Source organism: Lathyrus oleraceus, chromosome 7, assembly GCF_024323335.1.
Source record: "Lathyrus oleraceus cultivar Zhongwan6 chromosome 7, CAAS_Psat_ZW6_1.0, whole genome shotgun sequence".
Lineage (NCBI taxonomy): Eukaryota > Viridiplantae > Streptophyta > Magnoliopsida > Fabales > Fabaceae > Lathyrus > Lathyrus oleraceus.
Window position 1 is genome coordinate 368,127,517 of NC_066585.1, and position 26,977 is coordinate 368,154,493.

Consider the following 26,977-nt stretch of genomic DNA (forward strand, 5'->3'; position numbering starts at 1 on the left):
TTGAGGTTTGATTGAGAAATGGTTTGAAGAAACCGCATTGACAATTTTGGACGATGGCGAGAACTAAGATAGGCGAGGCATCCACCTCAAATCTTAATCTCAGGAGTGCGTGGTATCCACCACGTTCCATTTCCATCTTTATTGAAAAGTGTTTAGATAGGAATTAAGTATTTTGATTTTGGTTGTGAAAAATGGCTTGATGTTGGATCAAGCATTGATGGACGATTGAGAAAGGTTTGAATGAAGGTTTGAGTGAAATGGAGAATAGATAAATTTGGACGATGGCGAGGGCTAGGATAGGCGGGGTATCCACCTCGAACCCTAATCAAAATGTCATATGTGATTAATCAAAACGCGGAGAAATACTATCACTATATCGATAAAAATAATCATAGATAAATAACAATAAAATTGCCAAATCCATAAATTAAAAATCGATGTTTAAACAATAAATCAAAGACAAACATTAAAATCAACAAGTGTCTAGAAAATGAGAATAATAAAAAAAATAAAAGGAGTAAAAAAATACATAGAAAAATGAAAATAGAATGGAAAATGTAAGAAATGGGGTACAAGGTATCGAACCCGTACCCTAGGGCTTGCCAAACGACACCCCTACCAACTCAAACAAAATCATTTGTTGATATTAACTTGTATTCATTAATACATATATTCAAAACATGCGCTGGATTGGTTAAAAAAAACAAGTTAACAAACTGGAAGCAACCAAACAGAAAATAGGAAACCACTGGTTACCTTCTAAGTCGAAGACGGAAGGAGTCACAAACGTTGGTGAGTTGCTTAAAAACCGTGTTTCCGTGAGTTGGCTTGTTCAGCGAGTCATGTAGCTTCGACCTTCAAGCGTTAATCCAGAACAAAGAGTATGGCATGGGGATTCAACTGGCGGATGGTGATAACGGTGACGGAGTTTCACGGTAGCTGGTTCAAAATGAAAATGGAAGGGGGTGGTTCAACGGTAGGGTTTTCTTTGTATGAACCATCTTCTTTTTCCTCTAGGGTTTTTCGGCTGCCTCCTTATGAATAGTGGCCTCCTATTATATACCACTAATAATCCTTTCTCTCTGCTGTGTTTTTGTTTTTCAGAGTAGTGGAGTGTACGGAGGTTGGGAATTTTTTGTCCATACTCAAGCTAGTGGTCCCTCCCTTAATTCTCTTCATCTCCAAGAAAATTTTACTGTCGGTAAGAAACTTATTTACTGCAGTGCATTTTTGCTTTATGAAATTATATTAACTCGTGTGTATTGTGCTGCAGATTTGGGATGAAACACTTTCGCAGGGAAAGGTCTTGTGGAGGATGTTCTTGACAAAAAGCATATATTTGGCAAACTGTTGAACATTGAGTTGTTGAGCAGTCAGGAGTGGCATAAGCAATGGAAGAACATGTTCAGCAACATATTCTACTCCATACTGCTTAAAAATAGAATTTGCAACCCCAAGGGTACACACAAGGGTTGGAGGTGAATGATCAACAGGAGTACAGCGCTGAATAGTTTGCAAGATTTCCAGGACAACATGTTTATCAAGTCGGTTAACCATTTCTCCTAGGCACAACAACACATTGACTCTAACCGCCGCAACCGTTGTTTTGAGTGCTAGTCCATGAACACGGGGTAAAATCACTTGTTTCACCAGCTGGGAATCAAGTCGTTTGGCGAGGGATACATACTTTTTAAGGACCTCTTGTTGTAAACGTGCATCATTATCAACATAGGCCCGAACAATCGTTGGAAGAACATGTGAAATTAAATGTTCTTGAGTAGTCTTGTTTATTATTAGCTCAACATGCTTCAGAAGCAGTAGCATTGTGTCACCAGGAGCAGTGCTTAAGACAGGGACAAGGGCTGGAAGTGTTGATTGCTCAAAATCATCCTTGTCCTGAGACTCCGCAATGCTTAGAACCATTGGTAGAATCATTGGCTGTATCACTACATTCCTAAGTTCTGCACAAAGTGGTGGAAGGACCTTGTATCGCAATACACGGTAATCAAAAGCTTTCCACATATATGACAAGGCTTTTAAGAACTCTGACTTCTGCATGTTATCTCTTTCAAGCATGTGGTCTAAGAAGCGCAGAGCACGTAACCTAGTGTCATTTCGAAAAAACTGTGAACCTGTAAAATCCATTGCAGTTGGCCTGAAAGATTCATTTAAAGAGAGCATCCTATGCAAGTCAGGAACCAGTTCCGACGGTATAGATGAGAAAGCATCACTGGATAAGTAAGAAAAGGTATTCATGTACATCTTCACATTGTCGTGGCAGTCGAACAGAGGCTTGCGAGCAATTAAATGGTAGGCAAGGCATCCAAAACTGGAAATATCAGAATAGCAGCCAGATGAAGAAGCAGTGCTCCTCACCATCTCATGAGCAGTGTAATTAATTGATGGCTGAAGTGGAAAAATAGAGTCTTCAACGTCATATATAGACTCCCTATCCACAGAATCTTGCTTACCAATTCCCTGTTTCTTCTGAGTTTGAACTCTGTCCAGGTAAGGATCAATAATGGCATCTAACTTCACCAACCACAAGGCAAGAGAAGATGAAGTATGGGGCATTGATACAAAAGATGTAACAATTTCTTCAATTACACCGTCTGGAAATTTGCACTGAAATAACCAGCCCTTATGGATGGCACCAACAAAATCAGCAAGAACCTGCAAAAGCTCCACTAAATTCGAGGTGCATCTAAGCCTCTTGATCCATAGATTATGAGCAGACTTCCTCCAAGAACCAACAAGTGCGTCTTCAGGCATAACAGACTTAATTGCATAAATTGCAGCTTTCAACGATTAAATCTGTGATGACAAGATTTTATGATTTGGAAATGTACTGTTGTCTTCTTTCTCCCTGCACATTGCTATGTGAATTGCATATTTTTCTTCCAGGTCAAAATCAAGCTCAAATGTCATATGGCATATTTTACAATGTCTTTCATCTCTCCAGTATAAGTCATGGCAACTCCTACATCTCCCGAGAGAGTCAAGATAAGACCTTTTGCCGTATTTTACAATGTTGAGATCTAAATAAAAGGAATTCCAAATCCAAGAATCAAATTCTTGAACACGAATCCACTTTTGTAGTTGTTCCTCTGCTTTCTTCCCAGCTTCAATTACCACAGCACCAGGTGATGGCAAAGAGTCTCTAGCAGTCTTAGTCAAATTCAAATTGTCTACATCAGATACTGGAGAATAGTTGTCCTGTTAGTAGTTGGTCGTTCTTCATTGAATTGTACATGGAGAGCTTAGCTATACCTCTGCCATTGAGAACTAGCCTAATCACAACACAATCTTTCATTGGAACTTTGTAATAATAACCTGGCAAAATAACAGCAATGATCTTTGCAAGAAAAGCGACTATCACTATGACAGTTATAATCCAAGCAGCCCGAAAGTTGATTTTGAATATATCAGTCTGCAATCCACTGACAGCAAGGTATATGCAATCTCTGTCATCATTTGCAACCTTGCAAGAAAAGCACCATCCGCATTTTCCCTTGTGGGCAGCTTGCATTCAGGTTTTGAATACTTGGCCAACAAAAATTGGTGGACTTCTTAATGATGGACTTTGATTGGTCTGAAATTATTTCTTCTTCAGTCACTATAATATTTTTATTGATCTTTTCAGATAACTTACACATCAACTCCTGTGCAACTGATGAGGCCATCCTTGCAAAGCTGTAGTAGTTTATGTAGTCAGTCCCATAAGGTGCTTGTGATGTATCCTTATTGCCCATATAGGGGGTACTGCTAACACCTATGGATCCTAACTTAATATTATGTTCCCTATCTAGTCTGGAAGATGCCAAAGAACAGTCACCAACAGGAAAGTCTTCTTCTGGTATTCTTGATTGATTTAAAGATTCATCCGATCTATTGGAATCGTATAGCCTGTGCATATGAATACTCTCAATGTCAGATCTCATCTGTGCTGTATCAGATGATCCTTCCGAGGCAATACAAGGACTTTCTATTGTTGAGTCAATAGTTGAATTTTTCTCCAACTTCTTCTGATCATCAACTAGATTTTTGTCCATAAATGTTACTGAAGAAGTAAAAGGTGCTAAAGATGTGGACGTAGAATAATATTTAGCCTTCATTTACATGTTCTTGAATGAACTTTGATTAAAGACTGCCAAATTAATAGCCCCAATAAGCTTAATGGTATTGTCAAGTTGAAGTGTGTAATGAACAGCATAGGTATGAATGTTATATGCTTGAATCAACCCTTCTGCATAAGCAACATACAGTACAGGGGGGCGAGGATGACAAGCAAGATTTACGATAGCTTTCTTCAAGTCTGGCTTGATTTTGGTAGGTGTCCGATGTAACACCCTTCTAAAATACCCCCAAAAAAAATTTTAATTAAAATAATAAACATATAATCAGAGTAATAGTGCACCAAGGGTGTCACACAAACATTCCACACCATTTAAACAATATAACCATCATGCTCTTTTATTTAATTTAAATATAAAGTATTTGCACAATTACGCAGCGGATAGAGATCAACTCAATCATGCAAAACATGTAACATCACATGTAATTTAGTTCAACAACAACAACAATAATAATCAAAGTTTTCCCCGCCCGATGTTACATCTATCAGAGCATGACCCACTAGGGAGACTACACTAGACTCCAAGCATTTGCTTCTACTCAACTCATTTCTCGTTACCTGAAAAATAGTTGTAAGGGTGAGTTCCTCAATCAATATAATAAGCATTATAAAACAACATGTAATGCCAAGTAATTAACACATCAATCACCCTAATTGCAATACACATTCAGTAATAACTCATTGGCTTAAACATCATACTCCACATCAATATACAATACCAGTATAATCTCAAATCATACTTAACAACAACACAACACACGTATAATATTGGAACACATCCATTCATATTATACGCCATACATATTTTTATGCAATGAGACTCTACACATGCGGTACCGACTATTCTTGAACATATATTTCAAGCTCACCGATCCCTCCAGATACGGCTACTAAGCTCACTAGTCTCACTCATTTGAGACCTAGTGACTCACTCACTAATTCCTCACCATGGGAATTAGCTACAGCCCCGAAGGCTAGACTATGCACACTAATCATCTAGTATGCAAACATCAACAACAAACCCACAATGGTTCACTCACTAATTCCTCACTATGGGAATTAGCTACAGCCCCGAAGGCTATGCCATGCATGCTAATCATCTAGCAATGCAACATCACAATAATTCAAGAATAAACATATGCTCACACTCTGAGCCATACAACAGTCCATTCACACATACATGCATAATATGTACATTCACAGCATCATGTACATCATTATACCTCATCAATCTTTCATCACATAAGCATGTCAGATTATGCCAAACAACTACCACAATATTAGTACATTTCAATATTTCATATACTGCTCAAAACAGCGGGAATTTATCCCTATTACACTATAGGCAACATAGGCCAACCCTCAATTAGGTACACCACGTTTTAAAAACAATAATTTTTCCCTCTGCAACAGTGTTAACCGGTTAACGCCCTGGGTTAACCGGTTAACGCAGGCAAAACTCACTTTCTGGCAAAACGCAACAGCGTTAACCGGTTAACGCCCTGGGTTAACCGGTTAACGCAGGCAAAACTCAATATTTTCACATTTCAATACAGTGTTAACCGGTTAACACCCTGGGTTAACCGGTTAACGCAGACCAAACAACAATTCCTGCGCTAACACACGGCAGAATGCAGAATTCCGCCGTTGGAGGACTTCCGGACCTCCGATTCCGATTCCGTAAAAAGTTATACGATCGGGAAATCATTACTCACACAAATACCGATTTAATTTCAACTTTCAGCACAGTTCATCCAACAACATTTCAACATTTACAAATCCCAATTAGGGTCAAATTAACGGCTTATCACTACCCATGACATATTATCCCAAAATACCCATTAATCGACGATAAACCCCCCTTACCTTAACAATCCGGCGAATCTTTGAGCTTCAAGCCTTTCCGTTCTTCAACCTTTGCTCTTCAGCTCCTTTCTCCTCTTCTCTGCCCTTTTCCCCTTTTCACGATTTTCTCTGTTTTCACGTGAAATGTTTTTACTCCCAATGGGGCTTTTTCCTTAATTCCAACTTATATATATTTTCCAAATAATAATTATTATTCCAAAATAATAATAATTCAAAAATAATAATAATAATAATAAAATTTCCAATTATTTAATTAAATTAATAATTAAATTATTAACTCAATTCAAATAATTATTTTATTATTATCGGGGTGTTACAACTCTCCCCCACTAAAAGAGTTTTCGTCCTCGAAAACATACCTCAAGCGAACAACTCTGGATAAGACTCCTTCATCTTACTCTCCAGTTCCCAAGTCACGTTGCCACCTGCTGGTCCTCCCCAAGCTACCTTCACCAAGGCAATCTCTTTACCCCGCAACTGCTTCAACTCTCGATCCTCGATCCTCATAGGTGATGTTTCAACAGTCAGGTTATCTCTCACATGTACATCATCTATTTGGACTACATGCGACGGATCATGAATGTACCTCCTCAACTGAGACACATGAAAAACTTCATGCAAATTCGCAAGCGACGGCGGTAAGGCGATACGATAGGCTACTTCTCCTATCCTCTCCAAAATCTGATAAGGACCAATAAATCGAGGTGTCAACTTCTTCGACTTCAAAGCTCGACCAACACCAGTTATCGGAGTGACGCGAAGAAACACATGCTCTCCCTCTTGGAACTCAAGTGACTTCCTCCTCTTATCGTGATAACTCTTCTGACGACTCTGAGCAATTCTCATCTTCTCCTGAATCATCTTAATCTTTTCCGTAGTTTGTTGAACAATCTCCGGTCCAACCACAACACTCTCACCGGACTCATACCAACATAAAGGTGTCCGACATCTCCTACCATACAAAGCTTCAAACGGTGCCATACCAATGCTCGAGTGAAAACTATTGTTGTAGGTAAACTCAATCAAAGGCAAATAACAATCCCAAGCACCTCCTTTTTCTAAAACACAAGCTCTCAAAAGATCCTCCAGTGACTGAATCGTCCTCTCAGTCTGACCATCAGTCTGCGGGTGATATGCAGAACTCAATCTCAGTTTAGTTCCCAAAGCCTTCTGCAAACCCTCCCAGAACTTCGATGTAAATCTAGGATCTCTGTCCGAAACAATACTCGACGGAATACCATGCAAGCTTACAATCTTCTCAATATACAACTCGGCTAATCTCTCTAACGGATAATCCATTCTGATCGGAATGAAATGAGCCGATTTCGTCAATCTGTCAACAATCACCCAAATGGCTTCAAAATTCTTATTTGTCCTCGGCAAACCAGAAACAAAATCCATACTGATACTATCCCACTTCCACTCTGGAATAGCCAACGGTTGCATTAGCCCAGACGGCTTCTGATGCTCAATCTTTGACTTCTGACAAGTCAAACAGGAATAAACAAAACTCGCAATTTCTCTTTTCATTCCCGGCCACCAAAATAACTTCTTCAAATCATGATACATCTTCGTAGCTCCAGGATGAATACTTAAGCCACTACGATGTCCCTCCTCAAGAATACTCTTCTTAAGCTCAATAACATTCGGAATACACACCCGACTACCAAATTTCAAAACACCATTCTCATCAACTCTGAATTCACCACCTTGACCTTGATTTACTAAAGTCAACTTATCAACCAAAAGCACATCGGATTTCTGACCCTCTCTGATCTCATCCAAAATACCACTTGTTAACTTCAACATTCCCAATTTAACGCTATTGTGAGTACTCTCACACACCAAACTCAAGTCTCTAAACTGCTCAATTAAATCCAATTCTCTAACCATTAACATAGACATATGTAATGATTTCCGACTCAATGCATCAGCCACTACATTTGCTTTACCCGGATGGTAATTCAAACCAAAGTCGTAATCCTTCAAAAACTCTAACCATCTCCTCTGTCTCATATTCAGCTCTTTCTGATCAAACAAATACTTTAAACTCTTATGGTCACTGAAAACCTCAAATCTTGATCCATACAAGTAATGCCTCCACAACTTCAAAACAAACACTACAGCTGCCAACTCTAAATCGTGTGTCGGATAGTTCCTCTCATGAACTCTCAGTTGTCTCGAAGCATAAGCTATAACCTGCTTATTCTGCATCAACACACCACCCAAACCCAACAATGAAGCATCACAGTAAACCTCAAATGGTTCCGACGAACTCGGTAATATCAGAATAGGAGCAGTAGTCAACCTTCTCTTTAACTCTTGGAAACCTTCCTCACATTTTGAGTCCCAAACAAACGCTTGCCCCTTTCTAGTCAACATCGTCAACGGTAACGCCAACTTAGAAAATCCCTCAATGAACTTCCTATAATAACCAGCCAAACCAAGGAAACTTCGAATCTCAGCAACAGACTTCGGAGCTTCCCACTTAGATACCGCTTCTATCTTAGAAGGATCAACAGCAACACCACCTCTTGAAATCACATGACCAAGAAAACTAACTTCTTCTAACCAAAATTCACACTTAGAGAGTTTAGCAAATAACTTCTTTTCCCGTAGAACTTCTAAAACCACTCTCAAATGCTCAGCATGCTCTTCTTCAGATTTCGAATACACCAAAATGTCATCAATAAACACCACAACAAACTGATCCAAGTACGGATGGAAAATCCTATTCATGTACTCCATAAATACTCCAGGCGCATTAGTCACACCAAAAGGCATTACAGAATACTCATAATGTCCATACCTCGTTCTGAAAGCAGTCTTCTGAATATCCTCAGTTTTCACACGTATCTGATGATACCCAGATCTCAAATCTATCTTGCTGAACACACTCGCACCAACCAACTGATCCATCAAATCATCAATCCTCGGCAAAGGATACCGATTCTTGATCGTCACTTTATTCAGTTGCCTGTAGTCCACACACAACCTCATAGTACCTTCCTTCTTCTTAACCAACAACACTGGTGCACCCCACGGTGACACACTTGGACGAATAAACTTCTTATCCAACAAATCTTCCAACTGACTTTTCAATTCAGCTAACTCAACAGCAGACATACGGTACGGAGCCATTGATATCGGTCTAGTACCAGGTATCAAATCAATCGAGAACTCAACTTCACGCTCTGGCGGCAATTCATTCACTTCTTCCGGAAACACATCAGGAAAATCACACACCACTGCTAGATCACGAATCACCAGTTTATCTTTAGCCTCTAAAGTCGCTAACAGCATAAACAACTCTGCCCCATCTGCCACTTCCTCATTCACCTGCCTGGCTGATAGAAACAGACACTGCCCTTCCTCAGTCTCAGGAAATATCACCGTCTTATCAAAACAGTTGATATAAACTCGGTTAAACACCAACCAGTTCATACCCAAGATAACGTCAATCTGCACTAATGGAAGACACACAAGGTCTATCCCAAAATCTCTACCAAAAATATTCAAAGGACAACTCAAACAAACCGAAGTAGTAGTCACTGAACCCTTTGCAGGAGTATCAATCACCATACTTCCACGCATCTCAGATATCTCTAACTTAAGCTTCACAGCACAATCCACAGATATAAAAGAATGAGTAGCACCTGTGTCAATAATAGCTATAAGAGGAAAGCCATTAATATAACACGTACCTCTGATCAAACGATCATCTGCAGAAGTCTCAGAACCTGATAGAGCAAAAACCTTGCCTCCTGACTGATTCTCCTTCTTCGGCTTAGGACACTGGGGACTGATATGACCCAACTCTCCACAGTTGAAACAAGTTACAGTCCTCAATCGGCACTCTGCAGCCAAGTGACCACCTTTCCCACACTTGAAACACTTCATCTCAGCACTGGTACACTCATGAACACGATGTCCAGCCCGACCACATCTATAACACTTAGCAGGAGCACTAGAGTCTCCCCCACTAGGCCTCTTCATCCCACTCTGCTTCTGAAAACCTTTGCCAGCTGCATACGGTTTTCCACGATCCAACTGATTCTTACCCTTCCTATCAACCCTCTGCTGATAGCTCTCTGCTCTAGCCTTGGAATCCTGTTCAAAAATTCTGCAACAGTCAACCAAGTCAGAAAACACCCTGATCCTCTGATATCCAATAGCTTGTTTGATCTCAGGACGCAACCCGTTCTCAAACTTCACACATTTCGAAAATTCTCCAGCAGCCTCATTATAGGGAGTATAGTACTTTGACAGCTCGGTGAACTTCGCAGCATACTCAGTAACCGACCTGTTACCCTGCTTCAATTCCAAAAACTCTATCTCTTTCTTTCCTCTGACATCTTCTGGAAAATACTTTCTCAGGAACCTTTCCCTGAACACAGCCCAAGTGATTTCAGTAATCCCAGCAGATTCCAACTCAGTGCGGGTAGCAACCCACCAATCATCAGCTTCCTCTGACAGCATATGTGTACCGAACCTGACCTTCTGGTTATCAGCACACTCAGTTACTCTGAAGATCCTCTCGATCTCCTTCAACCACTTCTGAGCACCATCTGGATCGTATGCTCCCTTGAACATTGGAGGATTGTTCTTCTGGAACTCACTCAGTTGACGAGCAGCTCCCATTCCTACAACATTTGGATTCCCTCCAAGTACTCCAACTAGCATACCCAGAGCCTCAGCAATCGCAGCATCGTCTCTACCTCTTCCAGCCATCTCTATTCTGAAAACCCAACAAACTAAAACAATAAGTACTGATAGGGTTACACAACACCTATCCCGTACAGGGAAACCAGAATAATTACGACTCGACACGACCGACTATGCTCTGATACCACTTATGTAACACCCTTCTAAAATACCCCAAAAAAAAAATTTAATTAAAATAATAAACATATAATCAGAGTAATAGTGCACCAAGGGTGTCACACAAACATTCCACACCATTTAAACAATATAACCATCATGCTCTTTTATTTAATTTAAATATAAAGTATTTGCACAATTACGCAGCGGATAGAGATCAACTCAATCATGCAAAACATGTAACATCACATGTAATTTAGTTCAACAACAACAACAATAATAATCAAAGTTTTCCCCGCCCGATGTTACATCTATCAGAGCATGACCCACTAGGGAGACTACACTAGACTCCAAGCATTTGCTTCTACTCAACTCATTTCTCGTTACCTGAAAAATAGTTGTAAGGGTGAGTTCCTCAATCAATATAATAAGCATTATAAAACAACATGTAATGCCAAGTAATTAACACATCAATCACCCTAATTGCAATACACATTCAGTAATAACTCATTGGCTTAAACATCATACTCCACATCAATATACAATACCAGTATAATCTCAAATCATACTTAACAACAACACAACACACGTATAATATTGGAACACATCCATTCATATTATACGCCATACATATTTTTATGCAATGAGACTCTACACATGCGGTACCGACTATTCTTGAACATATATTTCAAGCTCACCGATCCCTCCAGATACGGCTACTAAGCTCACTAGTCTCACTCATTTGAGACCTAGTGACTCACTCACTAATTCCTCACCATGGGAATTAGCTACAGCCCCGAAGGCTAGACTATGCACACTAATCATCTAGTATGCAAACATCAACAACAAACCCACAATGGTTCACTCACTAATTCCTCACTATGGGAATTAGCTACAGCCCCGAAGGCTATGCCATGCATGCTAATCATCTAGCAATGCAACATCACAATAATTCAAGAATAAACATATGCTCACACTCTGAGCCATACAACAGTCCATTCACACATACATGCATAATATGTACATTCACAGCATCATGTACATCATTATACCTCATCAATCTTTCATCACATAAGCATGTCAGATTATGCCAAACAACTACCACAATATTAGTACATTTCAATATTTCATATACTGCTCAAAACAGCGGGAATTTATCCCTATTACACTATAGGCAACATAGGCCAACCCTCAATTAGGTACACCACGTTTTAAAAACAATAATTTTTCCCTCTGCAACAGTGTTAACCGGTTAACGTCCTGGGTTAACCGGTTAACGCAGGCAAAACTCACTTTCTGGCAAAACGCAACAGCGTTAACCGGTTAACGCCCTGGGTTAACCGGTTAACGCAGGCAAAACTCAATATTTTCACATTTCAATACAGTGTTAACCGGTTAACACCCTGGGTTAACCGGTTAACGCAGACCAAACAACAATTCCTGCGCTAACACACGGCAGAATGCAGAATTCCGCCGTTGGAGGACTTCCGGACCTCCGATTCCGATTCCGTAAAAAGTTATACGATCGGGAAATCATTACTCACACAAATACCGATTTAATTTCAACTTTCAGCACAGTTCATCCAACAACATTTCAACATTTACAAATCCCAATTAGGGTCAAATTAACGGCTTATCACTACCCATGACATATTATCCCAAAATACCCATTAATCGACGATAAACCCCCCTTACCTTAACAATCCGGCGAATCTTTGAGCTTCAAGCCTTTCCGTTCTTCAACCTTTGCTCTTCAGCTCCTTTCTCCTCTTCTCTGCCCTTTTCCCCTTTTCACGATTTTCTCTGTTTTCACGTGAAATGTTTTTACTCCCAATGGGGCTTTTTCCTTAATTCCAACTTATATATATTTTCCAAATAATAATTATTATTCCAAAATAATAATAATTCAAAAATAATAATAATAATAATAAAATTTCCAATTATTTAATTAAATTAATAATTAAATTATTAACTCAATTCAAATAATTATTTTATTATTATCGGGGTGTTACATCCGACCGCCTTCAACAGTTCCAACAACTGTCACACTCATTCTCTTAGGGAACCCAAAAAAAACACAACATGTTGGAGTGAGGTTAAAGCCATGTGAACTTCTGCATCAGAAGAAATTTGCTCCGTCTTTTTCTCATGTGAATGCAGTACACAAGTTTGCTCCAAGTCAAAATCACAAGATCTTATTGTACAATCCTGGAGAATTGCAATCACAGTGTGTCCACTTGTTGGACTGTAAGACATTCGAACAACAGGTGCACCAATGTCAAGAGCGGAAATCTTGCTTCCAGTTAATGCATCAAATTCGACGATGTAGGTTCCAATGGCGATAGCAACAAGAGCTTGATGAGGATGGAAGGAACAACAGAATTCATTGATGTTACACATCTTTCATGCTTACCAGTAAAACTATCATCAATAGAGGCTTTACCCTTGTCAACACTAACTGTAACTCTTTCACCCTTACCAGCAACACTGTCATCAATAGACGTTTTACCCTTGTCAACACTAACAGGAACTGTTGATGAGAGTGGTACTTTATTCATATTGGTGGATGAATTGAGATCAACAGGGGCAATTCCCGTATTTCCAGAGTCCACCTGTCGACCGGCAGTGGAGGCTGCCAGTACATTCCTATTCATGTTTTCAGCCTCAACATGTTGTCGGACATTGTAGGTTGCTGCCTGGCTATTGACATCGGAAGTAGAGCCCAGAAATGGAGACTGTGGACCTCTTGCTTCGGAAGTGACAAGTTCTTCATGAACATTTTTTTTGGAGCTTGGACCAGCTGCAACAAGAGGGCCCCGGTAGTGAGATTTCAGATGTGTTTTTGAAATTGAATCAGTGAAATTGCGAAGCACTTTTTTTTGCAGTTGCAGCTTTTAAAACTGATAAATTAGAAAGAGCCTCCTGCAGTACATCTGGCACAGAATTAGAAACACCAAAAGCAGAATCCACAGATGGAGACTGTGAACCCTTTGCTTCTGGAGCGACAGTTACATCAGGAACGCCTTTTTTCGAGCCTGAGCCTGAGCCTGAGCCACCTGCAGTATGAGAATTTCCTTGAGGCTTTAGAATGGATTATCCAATTTTGGAAATTGAATCAGCAATATTTGCTAGCATTTAGTACAGCAGAAACACTGTCTGGTATGGAATTTTCATTTATTTTGGATTGCAAGGTGGATTTGTGGTTGGGTTTAAGAACATATACTTCATTGTTGTAACGCCCATTGTATCCTCCAAAAGATACAAGTACATCTTCTCCATCATTCGAGCTTACAACCAAACTCAAGCCCTCACTAGCAACAGAAACACGCCCTTGAAAAGATGTTACTGCTGACCAAGCCAGTGTAGACATGTTCAGTACAACCGTCTCCGAAGCCCCGCTCTTGTTGTCGCCACCACCAACAACGAACCAGTTCTCTCCTACTGTCACACCAGCATGTCCTGCACGTGGAGTTGGTATCTCACCTTGTTGTGTGGGGTGAGACCATTCCATAGTTTGCAAATCGAGAACATGTAAATCATTGTAGCGAGTTGCATGTGAACCCCCTCCGAAGATGAGCAAGTATCTCTCCACATGTACATCAGCAGCATGATCAGACCTTGGGGAAGGAGGCACTCCAACGACTTCAATTTCATCCCAAGTCATGGTTTCCAAGTCCAGAATATGCAGGTCATTCAAGAGAGCCCTTTTTGCATCTTAGAAACTTCATGTATTCATGTGATGAGATGTTTTTTTATTATAAGTTATTCATATGCCATGTACATGGATGATTATGATTGAATGAATGAGCGAAGTAATCGAACTATGAATGAGTATGTGGAAATTCTTGAATATGAATGAAAAAGTTTCCAATGTAATGAAGAAATATGAATGAAAATTTTGAATATGAAATGTAGAATCTTGAATGTGAAATGGAGAATATAAATGTGAATGAAGAAATATGTATGGAATTTCTTTGAATTATGAATGAATGAGAAAATGAATATGCATGATGACCCAAAATAAAATATTTTGCACTTGACACATAATTTATTTGAAAGAAAAGGTGAGAACTAGTAATGTGACAAGGCGAGATAAATAATCACTTCGATGAAATTGGAACGAAAGATGAAACATGAGGTTCACTTGATTCTAACAAAGGAAAGAGTTTTCAAATCTCGCATGGCTAAGGTGATTAATCATCTTATACCAAAAATCAAGAAACAAAGCCAAAAGACAAACATGGACTGGTCGTGGTAGCGAGTCCAACAACAAACGTTTTTTTTTATAGTATCATGACCAGATGGAATCGTCATGAGGAAAGAATGCAAACGAGTGATTAATGGGGAAAAATTTTCAGGGCCAAAATCGGGGTATGACAACTTACAAGTTCATTCACTTGGTGGAGGTCTAATTGGGATCAATAATGTCACACGAGTAGTCGTGGTTAGGCATTAATCTTTCCAATATAAACCTTAGAACCCAAGAACCTTAGATACCTAGCCCATCTTGGCCTATTTTAGGACGTAGTGCGAAGGTCGTTCAAGTGTAAGATTTGATACGATTGTTACGCGATACTACACTCATAAGAGTCCCTCTTGAGAATATTTTTGGAGGACGAGTAGTCGTTTTATCCGATAATATCCGAAAGATGAGATGATGACTATGGGAACCTCTTTAGAACATGATTGTCAGGTTTAACCATAGTACACTCCCTTTGGGTGGTTCTTAATCTAGACTCCATGCTCGTGACTTACAACAAACCCTTGATTTGCGGTTGATCCGTTCTCGTATATCCTCAATATCAATGGAACTTGGGTGTTGATAATGTGTAAACCATAATCCACCAAAATGGATGATTGATATTAAGCATGATGTGAGCCATCCCGTGACTTTTGTGTGGTGTGACTTGCTTGATCCTTGAGTGTGATTGTTGCATCCATGCATTCATGCATTCATCCATACCATCAACAAATAAATTTTTTTCAAGGAACTTAAGAGGTCTATTTGCAAATTTTCAGACATGGATAAGCAAAGAAGGAATATGAAGAAGTACAGTTTCAGACAAGCCGACTTGAAAGAGTTAAGGAGTTTGACATCTTATGTATTAGAGCCTTTGGAGTTCAAAGCTCGCCATGGGAAGCTTCTGTCTATTCTTTCTACTAAGGTGGATGAAGGTCTGATGAGTGTGTTGGTGCAGTTCTACGATCCCTTGTATCGATGCTTCACTTTTCCGGATTTCCAGGTTTTGCCTACACTTGAGGAGTATGCCTATCATGTGGGTATACCTATTCTCGATCAGTCACCGTTCAGTGGTTTGGAGAAGATTTCGTCTTCTCAAGAAATTGTTGATATGCTTCATGTGGAGGTATCTGACATTGTTGCTAATATGACTACCAAAGGTGGAATTCAAGGTCTCTCTAACCTTTTTTCTTTATGTGGTTTAGACTAATTTTGGTACTACTTCTAACTTTTGTATCTTTTTATGATTAACAAACTTAATTAATCATTACATACAAATTAAATATACACATTATTATCATAAATAAAATAAAAACTTAAATTGTAAAATAACTAATATTCAACTCATTACATAATTTCTTGCCCAAAATTTATTTAACTCTTTGCACGGTGTTCTATGTATCAAAAAGTATAGAAAGATAGAGGAAGCTCCAGAGAAGAAAGGAAAGCAAGGCTAGTGGAGAAGAAGAAGAAGAAGAAGAAGAAGGAAAACTTGGAACCAACACCATCATCTCCATCCTCATCTCATCTTCAACAACTTCTCCTCTTCAATTTCTTGAGGTGGATTCTAGTTAGAAACTCTAGGTTTCTAGAAAAGTTTGGGTTGTAGAATGTTAGACAAATCATGATAATCCATACTATATAATGAATATGTTCTTTCTCTTGTTGGTTTCCATGAACATGTGCTTTGTTATGTTCTTATATTGGTTATGATAACATGATTTGTTATGGTTGTGGTGGAATAATTGGTTGTGATTATGACCTTGAAAATCCTTGTGATTGTGAGCTTGAAATCCTTAATTTATATGTGTATGAGAACATTTAATATGATGGGTTGTTGTTGGAAGAAGTAGTGGTAATTTGTAGAAATGGTAGGACTGAGGAAAATGGTGTCTGTGAAGTGAAATGAGGAAATGTGAGTGGATCAATCGATTGGCCTCTGTCAACCAATCGATTGACAGCCTTTGGTTTAGCAGAAAAATGAAATTTTTATAGGACCAATCGATTGACATTGCATGTCAATCGATTGCACAAACTTGATGTATATGAATAGTGGAAAATTTTAACATGACCAATCGATTGACACTCAACAAATTTTGAAAAAACAGAAATGTGAGAGGAACCAATCGATTGGGCTTCCCCAACCAATCGATTGACTCAAGTTAAAAACCTCAAAATCCATTTCTTAAGTGTTTCTAAATGCATTCTTCCATCCATTAATCAATTGTGATGCTATGTTTATGTTGAATACATGTTAATGGTGAGAATTACATGATGAATCTAATGAGTTAACCTAGGATTGAAATTAGGTCATGAGTGAGGTTTATAATCTAGATAATGCGAGAATACGGTATTCATTCGTACGACGCTTATGTGGAGGTCGTGGACGAATTGTTGCCATGATTGAGAACGAGACGCATTGTATGGAACATGTCATGTTATTGTTGTGTATTTTGGTGAATAAAGTCACCTATGATTTATGAATTTTGTTATGGTTCGTGGAATCGATGATTGTAGAACCGATCATGTATTCAGAATGTGTGTTTTCTGTGATGGTACACATCTTTATTGGTATGCTTAGAAGTGTAAGCATTGGGATGTGGGACCAATGATTTGAGCCTCAATTGGGTTTGAGCCCCAACCATGGCGGACATGGGGGAAAGGTGGACACTTAGGTGGGTTGGAGTCCCATACGGTGAAAGATACCATAGGTGGGTTAGAGTCTCATACGGGTAACAATCGCTTGAACTAGGGATTAAGCCTCATAGAGGACCCGATATCCACAGCGAAAGTCGAATCATACGAGCATGCATGAACCGGTCCTGGCTTAGACGTAAGTCCGTTCGGGAATTGATGTGTCATGATCTGAATAATGATCGTGGTTGAGTTATGAGAACTCAGATGCATGTTGCCATACAATTGCGAGTTAGTTCCCCATCGCTCAAGTCTTTGTTCCCTTGTTGAGTTGAGTTGGATATGAGTTGAATATTGATTAGAAAACCCTGTAGAGCCGAGTGGACCCATCAGATAGGAAACCCACTAAGATTATTATCTCACCCCATGTTGTTGATTATTTTTCAGGTGGTTCTAAGCAGGATAAGGGTAAGGGCAAGATAGAGTGATGTCTTGCTTACCTGAGGACTGGTGGCTTTTCTTCCGCTGTGTAGATATTTTTGATATCATTGTCTAATGATCTAGATCAGTAGTTTTATTATGGGCACTTTTATGTACATTTATGCCATATTGTGTTATTTTGGGCATGTATTTGTATATGTACACTGTGCTGCTAGGCACTTATATATTTCAATACCAGTATTACACTATGTATAATATGTATTCTAGACATATATTATATGTGGGTGTTACATATAAGATTTCAATTTTATGGGAGTTATATAGATATCAGGTATGAATCTTTGTGTCGATTCTCGCTTTCCTTTACATCCTTTATTAAATCGATTATATTTATTTTATCTATGTTTTTAGCAAATAAAATGACTTATTTAGCTTAACAAAAATATTAGAGATATATTAAATTTGTAAAATAAAATTTGTATTTAGGTGAATTTTTTAGTTCTAATTTTTGGGCTTTTATGATATCAACATTTATTGTAGCTTTTATTTAATTTTGTAAAATACATTTATCCAATTAATTAAAAACAATTTCACACACTATAAATTATTTGTAAAAATGAAGTTTGGGAAATTAATTTTTTAAATAAATAAATATTTTCAATTTAAATATTTTACTTTTTTGAAATAAACTATTATATGGGCTTTTTTTTCTTGTTGTGAAATAAACTTTTAGTAATATCTAAAATAATTATTTAATATAAACAATTATATATAAATTAAATATATATTTTTTTGATAAAGGTGGAAAAATTTTGTCTTTAAATTTCATTGATATTATTAAACTCAATAGTACTAACCTTTTTTCTTTACGTGGTTTAGACTAATTTTGGTACTCTAGTAATTTATTCATGAACAATTTTGGTACTCTAGTAATTTATTCATGAAGGAGGTGAATTCATAAGGGAACTCTAGTAATTTATTTTGAGATTAAAGAAAACCAAATAATAATACAAGTAAGAAATATACAATTTGCATATATTTAGGTTTCAAACTTTATCATTTAAAATAGTTGTGAGATAGATCTAAGAAATTTAACTATAAAAAATGAAATTATAAATCTTACACCTAATAAGTGAGAAAAAGAAAATGTGGTGGAAAAAAATATTAAACTTCAATATGTCACATATATGTTGGAAAAAAAAAACTAGTCTCTTTACCTAACTGTTAGAATCAGGTAAAATGGCACACCTACTCCTGTCTGTAATAAACACAATGATGAGCTATTATTATATTGAAAATATAACATAAAACAATTTTTATTTAAAAAATAAATTATATGGTATGAGAATTGGATAATAAATGTCAAAGAATTATTACCTCTACATGTAATGGATGAAGCAATAGTACTGCTAAAAGTTATTAAGAAAATCGAGAGTATGAAAAATGAAATGGCAAAGTTGTGGTTTTTTCAAAAACATAATGAAAAATATCTCTTTCTCTATATAATAATAAAAACCATCTTATCTTAATGTTGAGAAGGATGAATCACTATCTCTCTCTGTATATATTGTATAATCTTATATAGTAATTTTTAGGATTTTCTTACTTTCAAGTCCACCTTTTTAATTTGTATAATACCTTTTATTATTTGTAGGAAATTTTATAATTGTTATTTGTTAAAGAAATTATTGATTCTAATTTTTAAATTTTAAAAGATTTTTCATTACTTACATTTATTATAATTTATTCCTTTTCCTTAATAAAATATAATATATATGAAATTAGTTACGAACTTTTCATTCTGAGTTTCGTTCTAATTTTGGACTTTCATGGTACAATAATTGCTAGTAATTGTAATAAAATCTTACTAAATTATTTTATGGACATATTATTACTTCTAATTCTTAATTTTTATATTGAATACCTTTTCTTTATCTTACTTTAAATTGATTTCTTCCTTTTACTCTTTTGTAATTATTTAATATTTTATAAAAATTCAAATATGTTATTATTTGGATGGTTCTAGTGGAAAAACATAAGCATCATTTTCTAAGAACGAATTTGTTTTAAAGAAGAGTGACCAGTGATTAAATTTGTTGAAAAGTAAGACAAGCATGGATTTGGATAAAGAGCATCAATTTTTGGCAGAAATCTTGAAGTTAAAAAATAATTGTGATGGGAAAATAATTTGTTAGAAAATCAACCACCTATAATGCGTTAAACAATATATGATATGATCGAGGTTGTTTTTTAAAAGAAGTTGAATATTTTTTTCAAGGTTGTTAATGATTGCATATTGGTCACTCATTCTAGTTATTTAATATTATATTTTAATTTTAAAATATAACAATCTACGTGAATATATTTTTTGATACATAAAGAAGGATAACATTATGAAACCTTTTGTATAGACTTCCCAATACTAAGAGATCATACAAGTTGTGATATGAAATATGACCATTCAACTACATGGGAGATATAAATATATGCTCCATTACCATTAACCATCCTAATTATCGAATAATATGTACAAATATATCGCATATAAAAGAATACTATAAATAGTACAATGCGCTTACCATTTTAAGTGGCTTTAAGTTAATATAGAATCTTAGAGACTTCTTCTAGAAAATTATTCTTAAAAACCAGATGAGTATTTTGGAAAAATATTATATCCTTTCATTGAAAGATATTTATCCTCTTTGTAAAAGAGTAATATTATGAAGTTTCCCTTTAAGTTACCTTTAATTTAGCTTAGTTATGGATGAATCTCTCAAAGGATTGACTATACTAAACCAACATTTTGATATAAGGAGGATATTTTCCAATTACCAGTAGCTCGAATTGATGAATTACTTGAAATGCATGGCCTATATATAAGATTTCAATTTTATGGGAGTTGCATAGATATCAGGTATGAATCTTTGTGTCGATTCTCGCTTTCCTTTACATCCTTTATTAAATTGATTATATTTATTTTATCTATGTTTTTAGGAAATAAAATGATTTATTTAAGCTTAACAAAAATATTAGAGATATATTAAATTTGTAAAATAAAATTTGTATTTAGGTGAATTTTTTTAGTACTAATTTTTGGGCTTTTATGATATCAACATTTATTGTAGCTTTTATTTAATTTTGTAAAGTACATTTATCCAATTAATTAAAAAAAATTGACACTATAAATTATTTGTAAAAATGAAGTTTGTGAAATTAATTTTTTAAATAAATAAATATTTTCAATTTAAATATTTACTTTTTTGAAATAAACTATTATATGGGCTTTTTTTTCTTGTTGTGAAATAAACTTTTATTAATATCTAAAATAATTATTTAATATAAAAAATTATATACAAATTAAATATATTTTTTTTTATCCGTCCCGTTGAACCTTAATAAGAGGAATCTCCCTACTCCTGAATACCTTAAATTCTCGTTCTGCAATGCGACTTGGTAGAGGTTCGAAAGTCAAATCTCGTGCTTTCTTCATCTTATCACGAACCATCCTTATCTTTTCCATAGTCTCTTGAATAATCTTCGGTCCTAAGATCCTTTCTTCACCAACTTTCGTCCAACATAAAGGTGTTCTACATTTCCGTCCATACAAGGCTTCATAAGGAGCCATCCCAATACTTGCATGATAACTATTGTCATATGCGAATTCAATCAATGGTAAAAGCCCCTTCCAATTCTCTCAACTCTCAAGTACACAACCTCTTAACATATCTTTCAGTGTTTGTATCATTCGTTCAGTCTGACCATCCATTTGAGGATGATTAGAAGTACTCAAACACAATCTCGTTCACATAGCTTGTTGGAATGCTCTCCAAAACCTTGAAGTAAACTTTGGGTCTCTATCGGACACAATGCTAGTAGGAACATCGTGCAACCTAACAATTTCTAAAATGAACAATCGTGCAAGATGACTTGCCTTATTAGTAGTCTTCACGGTGAAGAAGTGTGCGGACTTAGTCAACCGATCCACAATCACCCAAATTGAATCATAACCACATTGGGTCCGAGGTAACCCTATTGCAAAATCCATTGAAATACTATCCCATTTCTAAACTGGAATCTCTAAAGGCCGCAATAAACCACCTGGCTTCTGATGTTCAATCTTTACCTGTTGGCATACAATGCATTCTGGCATATACTCTGCGATATCCCTTTTCATTCCAGACCACCAATAGTCCTTCTTCAAGTCTTGATACATCTTCGATGAACCTGGATGTATAGTAAACGCCCCTTTGTGAGATTCCTCCAAAACCTTCCTTTTCAGCTCGACATCAATCGGAACACAAATCCTTTGATTAAACATAATGACTTCATCCGGTGACTGAGTGAAACCTGGTTGAGTCGACATCTCTTGCAATTTCTCATCTATCATTTGTCCTTGTCGGATCTCTTCCCTTAGGTTAGAAGTAACATTCAAATTTCCCATTATCACACCATCTTGCGTCCAACTAAACTGAAGATTAAGATCCCGGAACTTTTCCAACAATGCGTTTCTAACATCATCAACTTAGCTTTATGTGTCTCTTTCCGACTTAAGGCATCTGCAACCTTATTCGCCTTCCCTGGGTGATACTTAAGCTCAAAATCAAAGTCCTTCAAATACTCTATCCATTTCCTCTGTCTCATATTTAACTCTTTCTGGACGAATAAGTATTTCGAACTCTTGTGGTCACTAAACATCTCGAAATGAACTCCATACAAGTAATGTCGCCAAACTTTCAATGCAAAGACAACATCAGTTCAAGATCATGAGTTGGGTAGTTCTCTTCATGAGGTTTCAACTGACGAGAGACATAGGCTACAACTTGACCACTCTGCATTAACACCCCTCCTAATCCTTTCTTAGAGGCATCACAAAACACTTCATAAGGTTTACTAGGATCAGGGATGACTAAAAGAATAGCAGTCGTTAGCTTTTCCTTCAAACTCATAAAACTCTTCTCACACTTCGAATCCCATTTGAAAGAAATTTCCTTTCGGGTAAGTTTATTCATTGGTAATGCTATCTGTGAAAATCCCTTTATAAACCTTCGATAACAACCTGCCAAACCTAAGAAACTCCTGACTTCGGAAGCATTCTTCGGTCTTTCCCAATTAATAACTGCTTCAACTTTAAATGGATTCACTGATACTCCTCCTTGCGATATTACACGACCAAGAAACCTCACTTTGTTCATCCAAAATTCACACTTTCTTAACTTGGCAAAAGTTGCTCCTCTTGCAGTACTGATAGAACAATCCTTAAGTGTTCTCCATGCTCTTGCGGAGTACGAGAATAAATAAGAATGTCATCAATAAAGATCACCACGAACTGGTCCAAGTAAGGTCGGAATATCATATTCATATAGTCCATGAAAATAGTTGGGGCATTCGTTACACCAAACGGCATTACAAGGAACTCATAATGTCCATATCGGGTTCTAAATGTGGTCTTTGGTACATCCGAACTCTTAACTCTTATTTGATGATATCCCGATCATATATCAATCATCGAGAACACGCAAGCTCCTTTTAACTGGTCTAACAAATCGTCTATCCTTGGCAGAGGATACTTGTTCTTGATGGTAACTTTATTCAATTGGAGATAATCAATACACAACCGCATACTACCTTCCTTCTTATTTACTAATAACAGTGGAGCTCCCCATGGTGAGACACTAGGTCGGATGAAATGCTTGATTAACAACTCTACCAATTGATTCTTCAACTCTCTCAACTCTAGTGGCACCATGCAATACGGAGATATGGATATTGGAGCCGTCCCAGGTATCAAATCAATAAAGAATTCCACTTCCCTTTTAGGAGGAAGAGAGGAGACATCCTAAGGAAAAACTTCCGGAAATTCACAAACAACAGGGATTTGCGTAACACTCAGATTATCGCTAGGTTCCTTGGTAAGAACCAAGAGAACTGACTTTTCATTCTCAAATAAGAAATTAACCACACCAACTGTACCTTCCAAGATAGTAGTTAGTACGTCATTTGGAGCAGCTTCACTAGATGAAACAATAATCAACTTCTCTTCACATCCAGTAAACACTGAATTAGCGGGAAGCCAATCCATCCCCAAAACCACATCAACCTTCTTAAATGGTAAACAAATAAGATCAATCTGGAAAATTCTACCATTCATTAAGAGCGAACAATTTTCACAAATCAACGGTGTCTCAACCACTTCATCCATGGCGGTAGTAACCACCATAGGAGGAGACAAGGGGGATTGCTTCCAATCCAAGACGCTTCATGCACCGAATTGATACAAAAGAGTGTGTCACCCCACAATCAACAATATGAAACAAGGATGATTATTGACGAGACACGTACCGGCAATTAAGGCATTGTTGCTCTTAGCCTTCCTTGCATCCAAAGTATAAACTCCATCGGCGCTCCTCCCCTGCATCTGATTTTTATTCTGAGGACATTCCCTAGACATGTGACCTTCTCCTTGACACTTAAAACACCTAATTACACCAGCTATACATCTTCCGAAATGGAACTTCTTACATACTTGACGTTGCGGAGGATGGTTAGGTCTTAAATGTTGCACTTGCCTTCTTTTGAAGGGTCGAGGTCTAGACCTAAACTGATGACTTGGTCCTCCCTGGTTCATCTGGCCAACCCTATACTGATCAATCTCATCTTGAACCCTTCTCAAATTATTCTCAGTCACAATACATTGTCTTTGCACCCCTACACGGTCAGGGAACACTCTTTCTATGTTGAGTGTCCCCCCATAAGCCTCCACAGGATTTAATCCACCATGAAACTTAAGAGGGTTCATGCGAAAGAAACACCAAAAATCAGCACCCGCAGCTTCTTGTGGAGTCATTTGAGGTTGCTGACCACCATACAACTGTTGCATTTCTCTGTTGCACGAACTGGTTCGGCGGTTGCTGCATCGGTTGCACAAACTGAGGCCATTGAAAACCTTCACTATCACTTGGCGGTTCGGAATCTGAATTCTGAGTTCTGAGTTTACCGCGACCTCCGTCTGCCAGTCATGATCCCTAATGTCATACAAATAGGATTAAGTTGATCAAGCTCAATTTTATGAATATAACACCAAGGACAATGATGACAACCCACATATGAGGCAGAAAGAAATACTTATAATATTTCATGGCTAGGTCAAGGATACAACCTGCTCTGATACCAATTGTAACACCTATATATAATATATGTCTAGAATACATATTATACATAGTGTAAAACCGGTACTAAAATACATAAGCGCCTAACAGCACAGTGTACATATATAGATACATGCCCTAAATAAATACAACATGACACAAAATATACACAAAAGTGCCTAAAATAAAACTATTGGTCTAGATCATTACAAATGATCTCAAAAATATCTACATAGCGGAAAAAGCCATCCAGTCCTCAGGTAAGCAAGACATCACTCTATCTTGCCCTTACCCTTATCCTGCTCAGAACCACCTGAAAAATAATCAATAACATGGGGTGAGATAATAATCTCAGTGGGTTCCCTATCTTATGGGTCCACTCGGCTCTATAAGGTTTTCTAATCAATGTTCAAATCATGTTCAACTCAAGTCAACAAGGGAACAAAGACTTGAGTGATGGGGAAACTAACTCGCAATGTATGGCAACATGCACCTGAGTTCTCGCAACTCAAACAAGATCATTATTCAGATCACGAAACATCAATTCCCAAACGGACTTACATCTAAGCCAGGCCCAGTTCATGCATGCTCGTATGATTCTAATTTCGCGTTGGATATTGGGTCCTCTATGAGGCTTAATCCCCAGTTCAAGCGACCGTCACCCGTATGGGCCTCTATCCCATTTAGGGTATCTTTCACCGTACGGGCTACCTCCCACTTAGGTGTCCACCTTTCCCCCATGTCTGCCATAGTTGGGGCTCAAACCCAATTGAGGATCGAATCATCGGTCTCACATCCCAATGCTTACTCATCTAAGCATACCAAAATAGAGATATGCACCGTCACATAAAATACACATTCTGAATACATGATCGATTTCACAAATCATTGGTTCCACGAACCATAACAAAATCCACCAATCACAGGTGACTTCATTCACCATAATACACAAATAATAACATGGCATGTTCCATACAATGCGTCTCATTCTCAATCATGGAAACAATTTGTCCACGACCTCCACATAAGCGTCGTACGAATGAATACCGTATTCTCATATTATCTAGATTATAAACTTAACTCGTGACCTAATTTCAATCCTAGGTTAACTCACTATATTCATCATGTAATTTTCACCATTAGTACGTATTCAACATAAGCATAGCATCACAATTGATTAATGGATGGAAGAATTCATTTAGAAACACTTAAGAAATGGATTTTGAAGTTTTTAACTTAAGTCAATCGATTGGTTGGGGAGGCCTAATCGATTGGTTCCTCTCACATTTCTACTTTTCAAAGTTTGTTGAGTGTCTATCGATTGATCCTGCTAAAATTTTCCACTGTTCATATACAACAAGTTTTAGCAATCGATTGTCATGCAGTGTCAATCGATTGGTCCTATTAAAATTTCATTTTTCTGCAAAACAAAAAGATTGTCAATCGATTGATGACAGGGACCAATCGATTGGTTCACCCACATTTTCATTTTTCCACTTCTTAGAACCCCATTTTCCTCTGTAACTCCATTTCCAATTAAACCCACGCTCCTTCTTCCAACACATCCATCTCACTACATGCTCATAAACACATGTATAACAAGAATCCCAAGTTCATAACCACAAGGATTTCCAACATCACAACATAACCATAACAAATCATATTATCATAACAATCATAAAAACACATCAAGGC

General features: G+C 37.3%; 3 protein-coding genes across 3 annotated transcripts; all 3 read right to left on the reverse strand.

The window, feature by feature from the left end:
* Positions 1-1,248: 1,248 nt before the first annotated feature.
* Positions 1,249-2,773, reverse strand: LOC127103876 (SCY1-like protein 2 A). Its single transcript, XM_051041117.1, has one exon. It carries the CDS (start codon positions 2,770-2,772, stop codon positions 1,249-1,251), a length of 1,524 nt encoding a protein of 507 aa, XP_050897074.1. The 5' UTR covers position 2,773.
* Positions 2,774-12,871: 10,098 nt separating this feature from the next.
* On the reverse strand, positions 12,872-14,486 carry LOC127103877 (acyl-CoA-binding domain-containing protein 6). Its single transcript, XM_051041118.1, has 4 exons — positions 14,046-14,486; positions 13,696-13,903; positions 13,236-13,622; positions 12,872-13,176 (listed from the first exon to the last, which is right to left on the reverse strand). The coding sequence occupies exons 1-4, from the start codon at positions 14,484-14,486 to the stop codon at positions 12,872-12,874; spliced, it is 1,341 nt and encodes a 446-aa protein (XP_050897075.1).
* Positions 14,487-22,870: 8,384 nt separating this feature from the next.
* On the reverse strand, positions 22,871-24,336 carry LOC127103878 (uncharacterized). Its single transcript, XM_051041119.1, has 3 exons — positions 24,055-24,336; positions 23,705-23,973; positions 22,871-23,411 (listed from the first exon to the last, which is right to left on the reverse strand). Exons 1-3 carry the CDS (start codon positions 24,334-24,336, stop codon positions 22,871-22,873), a joined length of 1,092 nt encoding a protein of 363 aa, XP_050897076.1.
* Between the last annotated feature and the right edge of the window lie 2,641 nt (positions 24,337-26,977).